A 16,778-nucleotide genomic window follows, 5' to 3' on the forward strand; every position below is an offset into this window, starting at 1 on the left:
TCTGGCCTGTTGGTTTAAGGATTGGCCTGTTTTTTTGTTGATTAAAAGTTAAAAACGATCGTGTGACATCTGTACTGATGACATCTGGCATTAAAAATAATTATTTGAAAATACCATGCTGAAAATGTTTTTTTTCCCTAATCATCTTTCCTCATTGGAAGTAAGTCTCTATGGGTATTAATTTCCCTTAAAATGATCCCTTTTCTTTCCTCTCCCGGGAGAAATAAAAAAGGTTCCATAGGCATCAAGAACTCTGCTGTACCTTGCCCAAACAGCCAATCTGCATTTGTGATTACTGGTGGGTCAGTTGACCAAGAGGACCATCACGGCTTAGCCTAGCAATGTTCTTACCTGATGGCCATTGTTACGAATCTCCAGCCTGCCTTGAATAGTCCGTTGCACTAGCATTGCCAGCAACTCTTGTGAGCGGACCTGCATCACCTACAATCAGGAGTTTACATTTGCTACCCAATATCTAGACCTACGATAGAGTAATTCAGAGGGGTGTAACAATGAGACCACCTTGTTATATGAGCTGGCTAGGGTGATCCTTACATGGTCCTGATTGTTATTTGGCACAGTCATTCGAACAGGGTGATTGGATGGGATGGATTTGGCATTGCACTGAGGAGCAGGCCCCTCATCTTTGCCTCCTCTGCTCCTGACCACGCCTCAGCATGTCCTGTGATCAGCATGGAACACACCATTGACAGCAGTGAGGTGGTGTGTAAGCCTGCCTCTAGAATTCCTCAATCCAATCCCCCTGGCATGTTTAATCCAGATGGGAGACTCCTGTACAGTAGAGCCTAGCCACAGAACCCATGAGAGAAACTGCAGCGGGCTTAGAACCTTGGTCAATGGGGCGTTCTGCAGCAGATGGTCATGGAGATGCCACAATTCCTACACTGGACTGCAGTCCCATTAAGCAGTCATGAACCCCTGCACAGATGCAGCTAGTGAACTCTTCTACAGTTTCCAACAGACATTGCAAGGTGACTGGTACACCCTTAAACGGCTGAATGAAATGGTTATGCTCAGATGTGAGGCTTCTTTTACCTTCAGGTGATCTGTTCTACCAGATTATTGCCCAGGCGACAAAGCTGAAAATTTACCCCATGGAATGGTGGGGATAAACGGCCTGTTTTTGGACTTTGAACTAATAATTCATGAACATTAAGGTACAAATGCTCAACGTGTTTGTCTGAAATTAACTTCTGAGCCAATATCATTCCTCACCACTGCAGTGATCTCATCCATTATTAACAGAGCTACCCCACCTCCTTTTCCTTTCTGCCTATCCTTCCGAAATGTCAAATACCCCATAATATTCAGTTCCCAGCCTTGGCCACCTTGCAACCACGTCTCTGTGATGGCTATCAGATCACTCCCATTTATTTCTATTTGTACCGTCAACTCATCTATCTTGTTATGAATGCTACGTGCATTCAGATAAAGAGCCTTTAATTTTATCTTATCATTTTTCCTTACTTTGACTCTATTTTCTGGTGCAGATGTCATTCTCCCCACCCGATCTTTATCTCTGCGTTGCAACCAGGAACTAAAGACAAAAGTAATTATCATGAGCGTGGGAAAGATGGAGAGATTATATGTGAGTGAAAGCCTGTATATAATTGTGGAGAGGGGAATGTGTGATAAGGCGTGATCGAGTCAGATGCTGCATCCCAGTTAAACAAGACTGCTGCTTCCAAATGATCAATTTTATAACTTGGTGCATTCACAGAATGGGTTTTGTGTTTGGCTGAACAAATACAAACAGATATGAAGAATACACAACACAGTCAAGATGAAAGTAAGTGACTAAATAGCTTGGGAAGAGTGTGGGACTGAATGATGTCATAAACATGTGTGTTTGTAAAAAGTTATAAAAAGGTACAATTAAATAGTGTAATAACATTGTGCAGATACAAACATGTAAGGCTATCTTCTTAGGTAATGGTGCTACGTAAAGAGAAAAACGCCACCCCAGCGCTCTCTAAAAATACCCTCTCCAAGTTCCAACTACCACTGTTCTGGCTTCTTGTCACAACATCGCTGCTGCTATTGACCTGCTCAGCAGCTCTCTTGTTCATGTGGAACTCTACATTTCACCTCCCCTCACATCCTGCAACGCATGCTAGCCCTCTGAAGGCTTACATATGGAAACATAGAAGATAGGAGCAGGAGTAGGCCATTCGGCCCCTCGAGCCTGTTCCGCCATTTAATGCGATCATGGCTGATCATCCAAGTTCAGTACCCGGTCCCTGCTTTCTCCCCATATCCCTTGATCCCTTTAGCCTTAAGAAATATATCCAACTCCTTCTTGAATATATTTAATGTATTGGCCTCTACTGCCTTCTGTGGTAGAGAATTCCACAGGTTCACCACTCTCTGGGTGAAGAAATTCCTCCTCATTTCTGTCCTAAAAGGCCTAGCCCTTATCCTTAGACTGTGACCCCTGGTTCTGGACTCCCCGACCACCGGGAACATCCTCCCTGCATCTAGTCTGTCCAGTCCTGCCAGAATTTTATATGTTTCAATGAGATCCCCTCTCATTCTTCTAAACTCCAGCGAGTACAAGCCCAATCGTCCCAATCTCTCCTCATACGTCATTCCTGCCATCCCAGGTATCAGCCTGGTGAATCTTCGTTGAACTCCTTCCATGGCAAGAACATCCTTCCTCAGATAAGGTGACCAAAACTGCACACAATACTCAAGATGTGGCCTCACCAAGGCCCTGTACAGCTGCAGCAAGACATCCTTGTTCCTGTACTCAAACCCTCTCGCTACGAAGGCCAACATACCATTTGCCTTCTTAACCGCCTGCTGCACCTGCATGTTTACCTTCAGCGACTGGTGCACAAGGACACCCAGGTCTCGTTGCACTTCCCCTCCCAATCTATTGCCATTCAGATAATAATCTGCCTTTGTGGTGGAGACCACATAGGGACAATAACACGATTCACAATGTATAGCCAATGTTGTTATATGTACCTAAACACAATTCACTATGTATAGCCAATGTTGTTATATCTATGTACTTGGTTGGGTTATCGGGGCAGGGTCCCTTTAAGAGCGTCGGTAGCGTGATGACGTCATGCGTCGGTAGCATGATGACGTCATAGCCCTGCAATGAGGCGGAAACCCTCAGTACTCATAGAGAGTGAATAAAGTAACACGCGTTTTGCCTTTGCTGCAACAAAAGTCTCAGAGCCTGTTAATTTCTAGCGACTCCAACATTGGTGACCCCGCTGCTCTTTTGGACGATTCCAAAGACCTCATCCGAAATGGCGACGAACGCCGTTTCCATCAAATTACCTGAGTTTTGGGAACGACAGGCTGCCGCTTGGTTCACCCAGGCCGAGGCTCAATTTGCACTCCGGGACATCACCGCGGACGACACGAGGTACTACTATGTCGTCTCTGCTCTCGGCAGCTCCACAGCGGCCAGAGTCGTGAGCCTGCTCGAAAACCCCCCGGAGCTCAACAAATTCGAAACGCTGAAAACGCACCTCTTAGAAACTTTTGGACTCACCGAAGCCGAGCGCGCACGCTGGCTTCTCTCTCTACCCGGGCTTGGCGACTTCAAGCCCTTGGAGCTGTTGGACCACATGCTGGCCATCCTGGGCACACACAGGCCGTGCTTCCTCTTCAAGGAACTGTTCCTTCAACAGCTGCCAGGTCAGGTACGGTCAGCTTTAGCCAACTCTTCCAGTACCGATTTCCGCGACCTGGCCAAGGAGGCCGACAAATTTTACTCCACCGGGCAACAGTACTGCGCGGCCACGCGGAGCCCTGTCCCCACTGATACAGCCCAACAACGGCAGCCCCCAAGCCTCTGCTTCTACCACGCGCAGTTTGGCCCCAAGGCCAGGAAGTGCCGGCCCCCGTGCAGTTTTCCCGCGTCGAAACAAGCGAAAGACCACTCGTCGGCTGCTATGGCTGTCGGCCGTTCAGGCAGTTTGTTATTTATTATGGACACCTACTCCGGATGTCATTTTCTTTGCGACACGGGTGCCCAGGTGAGTGTCCTGCCCGCGTCAACCATAGACATGCAAGGGAGGAACCACGGCCCCGTCCTCGAAGCCGCCAACGGCAGTTCCATCCGCACCTTCGGGAAACGGAGCGTGGCGCTTTGTTTTAGCGGGCAGCGGTTCACCTGGGACTTTGTCACGGCAGAAGTGTCCACCCCCCTTCTCGGCACTGACTTCCTCTGCACCAATGGCCTTTTTGTGGACGTCAAGAACCAACGCCTCATCAACGCTGAGACTTTCAGCTCGCTCCCGTGCTCCCTCAGCGGGTTCAGCACGACGAAGTTGTCCAGCGCACTCTCGGCCTCCGACGAGTTTTCCCGCCTCCTCGCCGAGTTCCCAGACCTCACGAAGCCCACGTTCTCATCTGCCGCCACCAAACACAGGGTAGAACACCACATCTTGACCACCGGTCCGCCCGTCTATGCCCGCGCTCGGCGCCTCGACCTGGGGAAACTCGCCATCGCTAAAGCCGAGTTCGACACCATGGAGCGCCTTGGCATCATTCGCCGGTCGAACAGTCCATGGACCTCGCCCCTCCACATCACTCCGAAACCAGGTGGCGGGTGGCGCCCGTGCGGCGATTACCGGCGCCTCAATGACGCTACGACCCCCGACTGCTACCCGATTCCACACATCCAGGACTTTTCCGCCCGCCTGGCCGGGAAAGTGGTATTCTCGAAAGTGGACCTCGTCCGGGGTTACCACCAGGTCCCTGTCCGGCTGCAGGGCGTCCCGAAAACCGCGGTGATCACCCCGTTCGGGCTGTTCGAATTCCTCCGCATGCCATTCGGCCTCAAAAACGCCACCCAGGCTTTTCAACGCCTAATGGACACCGTGTTACGGGACCTGACATTCCTGTTCGTATACCTGGACAACATCCTCATCGCCAGCGCCTCCAGGATGGAGCATGTGTCGCACCTTCGGACTCTCTTCCAACGTCTCAACCAGCACGGCCTAATCGTCAACCCGGCCAAGTGCCAGTTCGGGCTGTCCTCGATCGACTTTCTCGGGCACCGCATCACGAAGGATGGGGCGGTGCCACTGCCATCGAAAGTGGAGGCCGTGATGGACTTCCCGCGACCCCTCACCGTGAAGGCCCTGCAGAAGTTTTTGGGCATGGTGAACTTTTACCATCGCTTCGTCCCCCGAGCAGCCCAGCTTATGTGACCCCTTTACGAGGCCCTCAAAGGCAAGCCCGACAAGCTCGCCGTCGACTGGTCCGAGGAGATGGCCAATTCTTTCATGGACACGAAAAGGACCCTGGTTAACACGACCATGCTGGCACATCCGTTACCTGATGCGCCAATCGCTCTCACCACTGATGCCTTGGACTATGCGGTCGGCGCCGTCCACGAACAGTGGGTCAATGGCACCTGGCAGCCGCTTCTTCAGCCGGCAGCTCCGCCCCAACGAGCGGAAGTACAGCCTTCGATCGCGAGCTTCTCGGCCTCTACCTCGCTGTCCGACACTTCCGTTTCCTACTGGAGGCTCGCCCGTTCACAGCGTTCGTGGACCACAAACCGTTGACCTTCGCCATAGCTAAAGCTTCCGAGCCGTGGTCAGTCTGTCAGCAACGCCAGCTGGCCTTCATCTCAGAGTTCACAACGGACATCCAGCATGTGGCTGGGAAAGACAACCCCGTCGCCGACTGTCTCTCCCGAGCCATCGCCAGCGCCATACACCTCGGCATCGACTACACCCGCATGGCGGCCGACCAGGCCTCCGACCCAGACGTCCAGGCCTACAGGACCGCGGTCACGGGCCTTCAACTAGCGGACGTCGCGTTCGACGGTGCCGGCACCACACTCCTGTGCGACGTCTCCGTTGGGCAGCCACGTCCCGTCGTGCCCGACGGGTGGAGACGGCAAGTTTTCGACGCCGTCCATAATCTTTCCCACCCGGGCAGGAAGCCGTCACAGAAACTGGTGGCGGCTAAGTTCGTCTGGCACTGGCTCAGGAAAGACGTTCGTGACTGGGCCAGCACCTGCGTGGTATGCCAACGCTTGAAAGTGCATCGCCATACTAAGGCCCCATTGGCGCCTTTTGCAGTGCCCGAGAGGCAGTTCGACCATGTTAATGTGGACCTGGTGGGGCCCCTGCCGCCCTCCCGCGGGTTCACCCACCTCCTCACAATGGTCGACAGAACCACCCGATGGCCGGAGGCCGTCCCGCTGCCTTCAACGATGTCTGCCGATGTGGCTCGGGCGTTCATCAGCACTTGGGTCGCCCGGTTCGGCGCCCCATCTGACATTTCTTCCGACCGGGGGCCCCAGTTCACGTCGGAGCTCTGGAACGCTGTCGCCCGAGGCCTCGGGTTGAGACTCCACCACACCACAGCATACCACCCTCAGGCTAACGGACTGTGCGAATGGTTTCATCGCTCCATGAAGGCCGCGCTCCGGGCCAGCCTCCGGGACGACGGTTGGATCGACAGACTCCCATGGGTCATGCTGGGACTCAGGACCGCCCCCAAGGAGGACCTCCAGTCCTCGTCCGCCGATCTCGTCTACGGACAGCTGCTGCGGGTTCCTGGGGATTTCGTCCCCAACGCAACGGAACCTTGGTCCGCAGCCCGTCAGCGGTCCGACCTTCTGGACAACGCTAAGGTTTTCGCGCCGGTGCCCACATCGCAGCACGGCCTCCCGCAGTCCCACTTTCCGCTCGACCTTCGTGCGGTGGAGTACGTTTTCGTCCGCCACGACGCCCACCGGGGACCTCTTCAGCCATCCTATGATGGACCATTCCGCATCCTGGGAAACCGGGGACAAGACCTTTGCAGTGGATGTCGGTGGTAAGCCGGACTGCATTTCCGTGGACCGTATGAAGCCGGCCCACCTAGAACTGGACTGACCCGTTGAGGTGGCACAGCCCCCGAGGCGGGGCTGACCTCCGGTTTCTGCACCCTCAGTCCACCACCGAGCGCCCGAGGTCCCTCCGACGAACCCCCCGGTCCCCGCCCCGGAATTGAGGAGCCGTTCCGACTGTGTGATCTGGCCCCCCCAACGACTGACATTGCCAGTGCTAGTGAATTCTGGGGGGATGTATGTGGCGGAGGCCACATAGGGACAATAACACAATTCACAATGTATAGCCAATGTTGTTATATGTACCTAAACACAATTCACTATGTATAGCCAATGTTGTTATATGTACGTACTTGGTTGGGTTATCGGGGCAGGGTCCCTTTAAGAGCGTCGGTAGTGTGATGACGTCATGCGTCGGTAGCGTGATGATGTCATAGCCCTGCAATGAGGTGGAGACCCTCAGTCTTCATGGAGAGTGAATAAAGTAACACGCGTTTTGCCTTTGCTGCAACAAAAGTCTCAGAGCCTGTTGATTTCTAGCGACTCCAACACCTTCCTGTTTTTGCCACCAAAGTGGATAACCTCACATTTATCCACATTATATTGCATTTGCCATGCTTCTGCCCAATCACCCAACCTGTCCAAATCATCCTGGAGTTTCTCGGCATCCTCCTCACAGCACACACGCCCACCCAGCTTTGTGTCATCTGCAAATTTGGAGATATTACATCTAGTTCCCTTGTCTAGATCATTAATATATATTGTGAATAGCTGGGGTCCAAGGACCAATCCCTGCGGTACCCCACTAGTCACTGCCTGCCACTCGGAAAAACACCCGTTTATTCCAACTCTTTGTTTTCTATCTGCCAACCAGTTCTCTATCCAAGTCAATACCTTGCCCCCAATCCCATGTGCCTTAACTTTACACGCTAATCTCTTATGTGGGACCTTGTCAAAAGCCTTCTGAAAGTCCAAATACACCACATCCGCTGGTTCTCCCTTATCTATTTTACTAGTTACATCCTCAAAAAATTCCAGTAGATTAGTCAAGCACGATTTACCTTTTGTAAATCCATGTTGACTTTGTCCGATCCTGTCACTGTTTTCCAAGTGCTCTGCTATTACATCTTTTATAATGGACTCTCGCATTTTCCCCACTACCGATGTCAGGCTTACCGGTCTGTAATTCCCCGTTTTCTCTCTACCACCTTTTTTGAATAGTGGGGTAACATTAGCTACCCTCCAATCCATGGGTACTGTTCCAGATTCCATCGAATGTTGGAAGATGATCAGCAATGCACCTCCTATTTCTAGGGCCACTTCCTTAAGTGCCCTAGGATGTAGATTATCAGGCCCTGGGGATTTATCGGCCTTCAATCCCATCAATTTCCCTAACACCATTTCCCTACAAATACTGATTTCATTCAGTTCCTCCCTTTCATCAGACCCTATGTTCCCCGACATCTCTGGGAGGTTATTTGTGTCCTCCTTTGTGAAGACAGAAGCAAAATATGTATTTAATTGGTCTGCCATTTCTTTGTTCCCCATTATAAATTCCCCTGATTCTGACTGCAAGGGACCTACGCTTGACTTCACCAATCTTTTTCTCTTCACAATAACTATAAAAGCTTTTACAGTCAGTTTTTATGTTCCCTGCAAGCTTACTCTCATATTCTATTTTCCCTTTCTTAATTAATCCCTTTGTCCTCCTTTGTTGAATCGTAAACTGCTCCCAATCCTCTGGATTACTGCTTTTTCTGGCCAATTTATTTGTCCTCTCTTTGGATCTTATGCTATCCCTAATTTCTCTCATTAGGCACGGTTGAGTCACCTTTTTTGTTTTATTTTTATGCCTAATGCTCATGCTCATGTTTTATTTCTGCTGCTATTATTCCCCTCCATACAGACAGAATGTTACAACAGAAATCTGGGCCCCAGTATTTACGGGGAGGGTGCGGGTAAGGCTGAGAACGATCGAAGGACCCAGCGAGGCCGGGGACGCAGAGGTCCTGCTGAACTTAGCGACAGTACCTCATGGATATATTTAGCTCCAATTCCCGCCGAGCAACCGGCCAAATGGACAGGCTGACTGGTGGCCGAGAGGGAACACTAGCGGCAGGAGGACGCAGCAGCCGGGGTCCCTTGGGGACGGTCCCTGGCAATCGGGAGAGGGAGGAGAGGCCGCGATCGGAACGGGTGAGAGTGGTTGGCATTCAGGAGTGTGGAGAGAGGCTGAGATCGGGAGTGGGGAGAGGGATTGGCAGTCGCGAGGGCCGGGTGGGGGAGGCTGGCGCTCGGGCCTGGGGAGTCTGAAGACTTCCTTGATAGTCCAGGGGGAGCACTTCTGCTCCTCCAGGCCCACAAGGAGTGCTGAAAAAGGCACTTGTGGAGCCGGCAGCTCCCGCCTCCCTTTCACTGCTGGGTTTCCCGATCCCTGGGAAAGCCATGCTGCAATTCAATTTTAAATTCGACTCCCAATTGCACTGTGGGAGCCTGATTTAAATATGTTCATTAAGTACCATGCCTCTACAAGGCAGGACACTTGGACACCCAGATATCCGCTGCCATAAAAAAGGTGGCGGGTGCGTGCGCTGTGTGGCGTGTTTTGGACGCGTTTCCCGTATTTAACTCCTTAACACCTCTGACCCTCTCCTGCCTGTCATGCGGGGGTTAATATTGAGGCCCTGGGGATTGCTGCAACCAATTCACGCCATGCATTCCTCCTGTAGGTAGATGAGCCAACTTAACATCAGCAAGATCAAAGTCATGGGCCTGAATTACCTCTGTTTTAGAACTTAGGCTGTTATTACACCAGCATTGCACTAAAAAAGATCAAGGAAACTCGCATTTAGTGCATTACGCATTTATGCCCCATTGATGTGCCGGATGCAAGTCTCCTCGATCTTTTTGGCAGCTTTGACGTTCCAACCGCCCAAGGCCTATGGGGCTCACTTCACTAGGAGCACCTTTCACCCAGTACTGCTGTGGCCAGAATATCCTAATCTTACTCCACTACTGCACTGTGGGAAAGTTAGACCCATATAAAACAGGCACAGCTGCTCCCCCAGTCTCCAAACTTTACTTGTTGACTTCTGGCTTCATAGACATTTTTTCAATCCATTTTTTCCCCACAGTTTTTCTCACTGAGACTTGCACTTTGACCCCCCCCCCCCCACCAGTGCTAAAGTCTCCTCCCCACCTCTACATTTTTGGAACCAACAACTCTCCAACATAATCAGAATGACTTTGGAGTATGGCATTCCCCATGGGCATAGCTCTCTATGCCATCCTTATAGGGAGGAGAAGGAGGAATAGCATCACATCGGTGCTAGGTGAATAAAGTGCCAAGGTCACCTGTTAACCTTTTTTGTTCCCTAGTCTCTCTGGTCTCTCCTCATAACTAAAGCCTCTCATCCCTGATGGCACCTTAGTGAGTATCTACTGCACTCTCTCCATGGCCTTGACAGCATTCCTAAAGTAGGGGATCCAAAATAGACACAATTTCCTCGGGGCTTCTCCTAATTGGCTGCTGTAACTTCGGTAGATGATCGGTTGAAACTCCAGATAAAACGCATAAACTGAAGTTATAGTGGATAAAATTTCTGCCGAATATTCTAACTTTGACTTAAGCAATGATTTGTTTAGGTTTAGTACTTACCTCATTTATGTTTGTATTCAATACCCCTATTTATAAAACATGTCATAGGCTTTTTGTAACACCTTTATCAACTTCTCCTCCACTTTGTTTAATGGCCAAGAAATTGGACCGTGCCTGATCCCGGTGCAGTGCACGCTGCACGTGCCTAATGAGGCTGGTGGGCCAATTTGTCATGGTCCTGCCTCCGGTTCTTTGAACTAGGTCAAATGAACTGCATTGTGATGTTATACACAGCATAGAAGTAGAGTGACATTGTGATGCAGCTTTCTAAGCAAAGTTTAAATAGCAGTATTACAGAAATTTTGCTGACACTATACTGGTCAGCAGAAAATAATATTGCAAATATAATATAGAATAAAAACAAGCTGCACACTGGAGAGCAGGTGACTTCACTTGATTAGATAAAGTTAAACTATACATGTTAGCAGGTCTGAGGTCTATTTTGATTAACCAGGACATGCAAGTTTAAAGGGTTAATTGTCTTTTTTTTAAAAAGCAATGACAAGGAGTTTGTATTCACAGATAATAAAACAAAGCTATCTTGGCCAAAGTCCAATGTGGACATCATCTAAGAATACAATAAAATACCATTTGTGATATTTCCACGGCTATGTTTGATATTAACAAACATTGCAATTTGCACTATGAGTTTATTAGGTGCTATTTTGAAAGTATATACATTTAACAATGAATAACAAATTATATGACTTGATTTTATAGAAGATTATGACGTACCCATTCCACCAGTTTGGGTATAAATGAAAGGTGTTGTTCATAGCCTTGCACCACATGAGAAAATGGCATCCAAAGCAAGAGTTCTTTTACATGTCTTTCTCATTACTTTTACTTTCCATGCCAAGAGCTATGGTAAGCAAGGGAGTACTCGTTATTAACATGTTAAATGTCGCATTGTTCAAAAGTGATACGGATAAATTACTATCTTAAATGATTGAATTGAAGGAAGGACAGTTCATGTCATTATGAGTTTGGTCATTTGAGCATGTTTAGCCTCTTAAAAAGTGATAAGTTAAAAGTGAAGAACAAAAAAATATATGGTTTAACACTTTGATTTGCATCAGTGTCGTCATGTTTTTGAGAGATAAAAGTAGAAATGACGTAGAACTGAATAGTAAGAGTGAAGTGGAGAGTTCTGTGTTCAGGCTCTCAGTAAGAAAGCAGCTCTCCAGCTCTTTCGAATTCTCTTTTTACTACTTTAGTAGATCAAATTAACCAAGCTCTGCTGGCAGCACAATACCTCACTGGTGGTGAGCATGGTTCGTACAATCAGGCTCATGTGCCCAATTCACAGCAAACAAGACTTTCCAAGCTAGGACTTTGGGGTGAGCAAACGAGCCCACCTCAGGTATTTATAAAGCTAATTTAAATTAAAATTTTATGTATATTCGGTCCCACGCAGATTTCACAAATTCCAGCAAGACACCTCACCCATACAAAAAGGGATGACAACCAATAAATAGGTCTGGCCTACTTTTGAGTGCTTTTTAGAGAAAGATTGGTGTTGTTTCAGTTGCTGTTGGTCTAGTTTATTGGCAGAGAGCATTTATCTATTTATGCATTAAACATCCTGCACATTTTATTTCCTTCTGTATTTCTTTCTTTTTGCTGAAGCCTTCAGTTTGTTAAGCCATACTTTCCTAAATTCTTGCCAATTGCTGCTGAGTACAGTCCTTCTTCCTTCATCCTCACTGTGTTGAACTCGAGGACTCCTTGCACATATTCGAATTCATTTTTCCCAGAACCTCAAAACTGGCTTGCCTAATCTCCTTCAATATTTCCTTCCTTTTGCAATTTTTAGCATTTTATCACCCAAGCTTGGCAACAGTTGAATCATTACTTCCAAAGTTGTTTTCCCTTCTACTCTTTCCAACACTGGCAGCATCCTGTATTATAGACGTTGGTGGTTCACCTAGTTTTCACATGGTTAAACTATGTGCCTTACACCATACAGGCTATGGTTTGATGATGATTTAGTAATGATGGTAAGTATTTTTGTACTGTTGTCTGAGATGATTATCAGGAGTTTAAGGTTTCAACAATGAAAACAAAAGCCTTCAGGTATGAGGGGATCATCTGCTCATAAGCTACTCCTGCTTGCCTGAATGTACAGTTTCTGCTCTATTTTAATCCATTGTGTCTCTCAGTATTTTGAGAATAAGCTATTATTTCCAGGGTTTCTGGGGGAAGTCAAACCATTGACTTTGTTTTCCTTATTTTGACAGCTTCTACAACAGAACCAAAAGCAACAGGTAATGAAAATGTGCTCAAGCTAAAAATTAAATCCTGTCCTGATTATACTTTGTCAGCCAGAGCCAGAACTGATATCAGTCCTTGTGCTTTAAACCTAAAGTCACAGGAGCTGATTCTGTTCGGTCAGCCAAGAAATTCTGTCTCTCATTAACTTGTTGAAGTACATATTCACTGCAACTAATAAAAGATTTAGTCAGAGGCACAACCACATATTTAGGTTAAATCTAGGGCAATTCCTGCATTTGGAGCTGGACTGAGAGAGGAATCTATTTCCCTCATCCTCCTAAAGCCGAAATGCACAGTTTCTATTATATCAATAACAATATCCTGCTTTAATACAGCTGTTCATCCTTTCTCTAAGGAGTAAATGATGAAGTTGCGTGTTTATCGGGATTCTAATAGGAAATGTTAATCATGTTCTCTCATGAGCAAGAAAATGGCAAAGTCATTATACTTCATATGTTTGGGCTGACTTTCACCGGAAAATCAGCGTTAGTGGGTTGGTAAGGGCCTAAAAATGGGGTCTGTAGCCTTACCAACCCTTTAACCCCTACAATTGACCCGCCGCCATTTTGAATGGGGCTTTCCGCTCGGTGGGGTAGCGCTTTCCTGTTTCAAGTGGTAGGCGTCTTTCACTATGCAAATCAGGGTCCTTGAAAGTACATTGGACCTAGATTGCCATTTTAGGAGAGAACTAATTGGATTGTGCACTGTGCACTCTCCCATCCGGTTCATACGCGATAGAGCAGACGAGCAAAGGTAAGATTGAAATTATCTTGGTGGGGCCAGTAGGAAGAATGACTGACAGTCACAAATGAATTTAGCGCCAAGAATATTTAACTTCTGTTTGCTCCATTGGCAACAATTAAACTTTTGGCTCTGACCATAGAATACAACCTAAGCTGAGGTCAAAACAGTAAAACCAGTTGTTTAAAATACAAATGATCCTATTTATTTCAAAATTGTTAACCTTGTTAACAAAAATAATTTCAAATGTAACCTAACATTTACTGTATAACAGGATACGGCTCATGCAGATACAACTGTGGGGGACATTCATCAGGCTGTTCCTGTGATTACAACTGTGGTTATTATGGCAACTGTTGTCATGACTTCTGTGACCACTGTTCTTACATAAATAACGGTAAGAGAACATTCAGAAAATAAACTAATATTTAAATGTATGTTAAAGTTAAAATAGTAAATGATAAAATGACTGTCAGAATTACCAATGGGACTTTATTGAAAATTATTGCTCATATTGAGAATCCGTGTAGCTGAGCCCTGATGATGTGAAATGTTTTTCTGCAGTGTATAATGTGATCCCTGAGATTATTGTCAGGACAGATCTGCACTGTACTCCTTCAAATGTTGACACCAGGTCAGTCTGAAAATACAGCAACTCAGTTCAGTTACAGGTGTTCGGCCCTTGGGATATTTTCTTTAACTTGTTGAGTTTGTTCTCATGCTTCACTGCTTTGAATAGTGTTTGTGGTGAGGTTAGTTCCAATAAGAAGGGAGAGACCAGCAGTGAGTGGTAGATGGTAAATGCTGATAGTTTCATTGAACATTTTTCAGAGGTGTGGCATTATGATATATTCTGAAATATTTACAAAAATTGAACTTTTAAAAATGTTCATTGCTGTAATATATAAGATGATTAATTTTATTCATGCCAATATTCTGCAAAAGTGGGTAAAAACATACCTGAGCAATAGGCAGACTGGATTAAGATTGATTGAGGCCCTGGGCACCAAGACCATTTGGGTATCCTCTGATGTGCATCACAACCACCCCCTCCCTCCCTCCGATCCGTTAAAACACATTTATGTCGTAAAATGGATGAAAAAAATAGGTCCATAGAAAGTTTGCTTTAATAATAAAGCATATATCACAATATACTACGGTAAATGAATCTTGAATCATATCACAATGTATTACGTTATATTACGCATATTTGCATGCAGCCTCTGGCAGGGCTTCCATATTTGGCTGAGGCCCTTGGGCACAGGCCCTGTAGGCCCATGTGTTAATCCACCCCAGGCTATATGTTTTGTGATTATAGTTTTCAAACAAAAGGCCAGAAACTTTTTTTTCTATGCAGGCCATAATCCAGCATCTTAAAAACTCAAAGGGAATCAATATAGTGGTTGTGGAATTTTTTTTTTTGTGTTATAACAGGAGAACAGCGTTAGAGTGTTCTCAAAACTAAGGGACTCATGACTAAATTCTGAATGAAGAATAAGAGCAGAGTTTGGGCTATTAACGTAAGGAATAGACTACCAACTAGTTCACTGAATGTGAAGCATTCAAAACTGAACTGGACAGATTGCTGATTTAACAGGGACTGGAGAGAGTCACGGTTGAGATCCAGCAAGGAATGTAAGGAATTAAGCACACGCTAGCGGGGCTGGGGTTATTTGTCTCTGGCCAGTCAGAAGCCTCTGAGCTGCTCCAGGGACCCCCTTGCGGTTTCGAAGCGCTCCCCTATTCCTGAGTTCTGACCCCCGGACTTATTCGGTGGCGATGTAGACAGAAAACAATGTGACTCATGGTTTGGGTGCAAAACAGACCAGTATTTATTGAAAACAAAAGAAAGAAAAATCGATATGGCTCTTAAGCCTGGTACAGCACTTTTGCTTAAACGCAGTACACTTAGGGCTAGAAATTCAGTAAGGCCCCGCCAGCTTTGCGCCCGGTTACCGCCCAAAGAGGGCTTCTGCGCCAATAGAGGAGTTTGCGCTGATATTCAGCGCAGCGGTAATGGTGGCGGTAGCCGGTAGCGCTGCGCCGGCACCGATGACGTCATCGGTGTGCGCAGTGCCCCGGTTCCGCCCCGATACCGGCCCGACCCCCATATTTAGTTGCGGCCGCCTCTTCCGCAGCAGCCGCAAACAACGTTCTGCAACCGTGGCCGTCCTGCAGCCTTAGTGGCGCTAGTTAAGGCGGAGGTGCGGCCGGCCGCTTTTTCGGCGGCCGCCTGCCCGCACCTCCTTCCCCGGCCTCCTCCACCCCCACACCCCCCGCGGCATTGCCAGCTGCTTTCCGCGAGCCCGGCACTTCTCCGTGGTGCCGGGCTCATTTGCCGGCACTATCAAGCGGCGATCTCCCCGTTGCAGGCACCTCCCCCTTAAGAGAAGGAGGAGGCCTGCAGTACCGCAGCCTGCCGCTCCGCAGCGGGTGGCACAGCGGCACCTACAGCGCTGAAATTCAGTTTCAGCGCCCCAAGCGGGGGCGGGCACACCCTGGAATAGCGCCCGGTTCCGACTTGGGGCACAAAAACTGAATTTCTGACGGTCGCAACTGGCTCCGCGCGCAGCGCTAACTTTTGGGCGCAAGCGAGCTGGCGGGGCCTTACTGAATTTCTAGGCCTTAGTGTCCACTAGAGGGCTCCCTGCTCAGTGCAACTCTCCTTTATTTAACACACACAGTACACTCAGTGTCCACTAGAGCGCTCCCTGCTCAGTGCAACACTACTTTATTTTAAATACAGTACTTTAATATAGACTTAAAAAAAATAGCTACACAGCGTTCACCACAGCACTTCAGCTTGATGCAACACCCCTTTTAATACAGTTTTACATACAGTACTTTAAAACAGCTACTCCTTTTTAATACAGTTTTAAATACCGAATTCAGTGTTCACTATAGCACTTCTCTGCTAGGTGCAACACTGTCTTGCTTAAATAGGGGAGGAGAAATGGACACAATGAAGGAAATCGACTAAAATCACAATTCTAACAAAATTCCCACTTTACTCCCACCCCTATACCTATTCTAAGTTGCCTTGTGGAAGGCCAGAAAAATATATGCTCACCACTGGAAATGCCTGCTCCGTGTCCTGCAAACTTAGATCTTCACTGCCCCGAAGTGAAAAACACACCAGTGTTTTAAAAGTAAACTGCTGGTGTTTCGCTTCTACAGGCAGACTCCCACACTGTAGAGGGACATGGAGGCGAGGCCAGAGAGAGCGAGAGATGCTTCTGGGAAGCTATCTTTTATACTCCCATTTGGGGC

General features: G+C 47.7%; 1 protein-coding gene across 1 annotated transcript in view; it reads left to right on the plus strand.

Annotated features, from left to right (window-relative positions):
* Positions 1–931: 931 nt before the first annotated feature.
* Positions 932–16,778, plus strand: part of LOC147113464 (cubilin-like) — a 196,199-nt gene continuing 180,352 nt past the window's right edge. Inside the window, 5 exon segments of the mRNA XM_085996127.1 lie at positions 932–1,062; positions 1,512–1,609; positions 11,711–11,833; positions 12,734–12,883; positions 13,783–13,905. Coding sequence (XP_085852253.1) covers positions 932–1,062; positions 1,512–1,609; positions 11,711–11,833; positions 12,734–12,883; positions 13,783–13,905 — 625 coding nt within the window.

The sequence above is a fragment of the Somniosus microcephalus genome, chromosome 8 (assembly GCF_052327205.1).
Source record: "Somniosus microcephalus isolate GS21.2 chromosome 8, FLI_Smic_1.0, whole genome shotgun sequence".
NCBI classification, from domain to species: domain Eukaryota; kingdom Metazoa; phylum Chordata; class Chondrichthyes; order Squaliformes; family Somniosidae; genus Somniosus; species Somniosus microcephalus.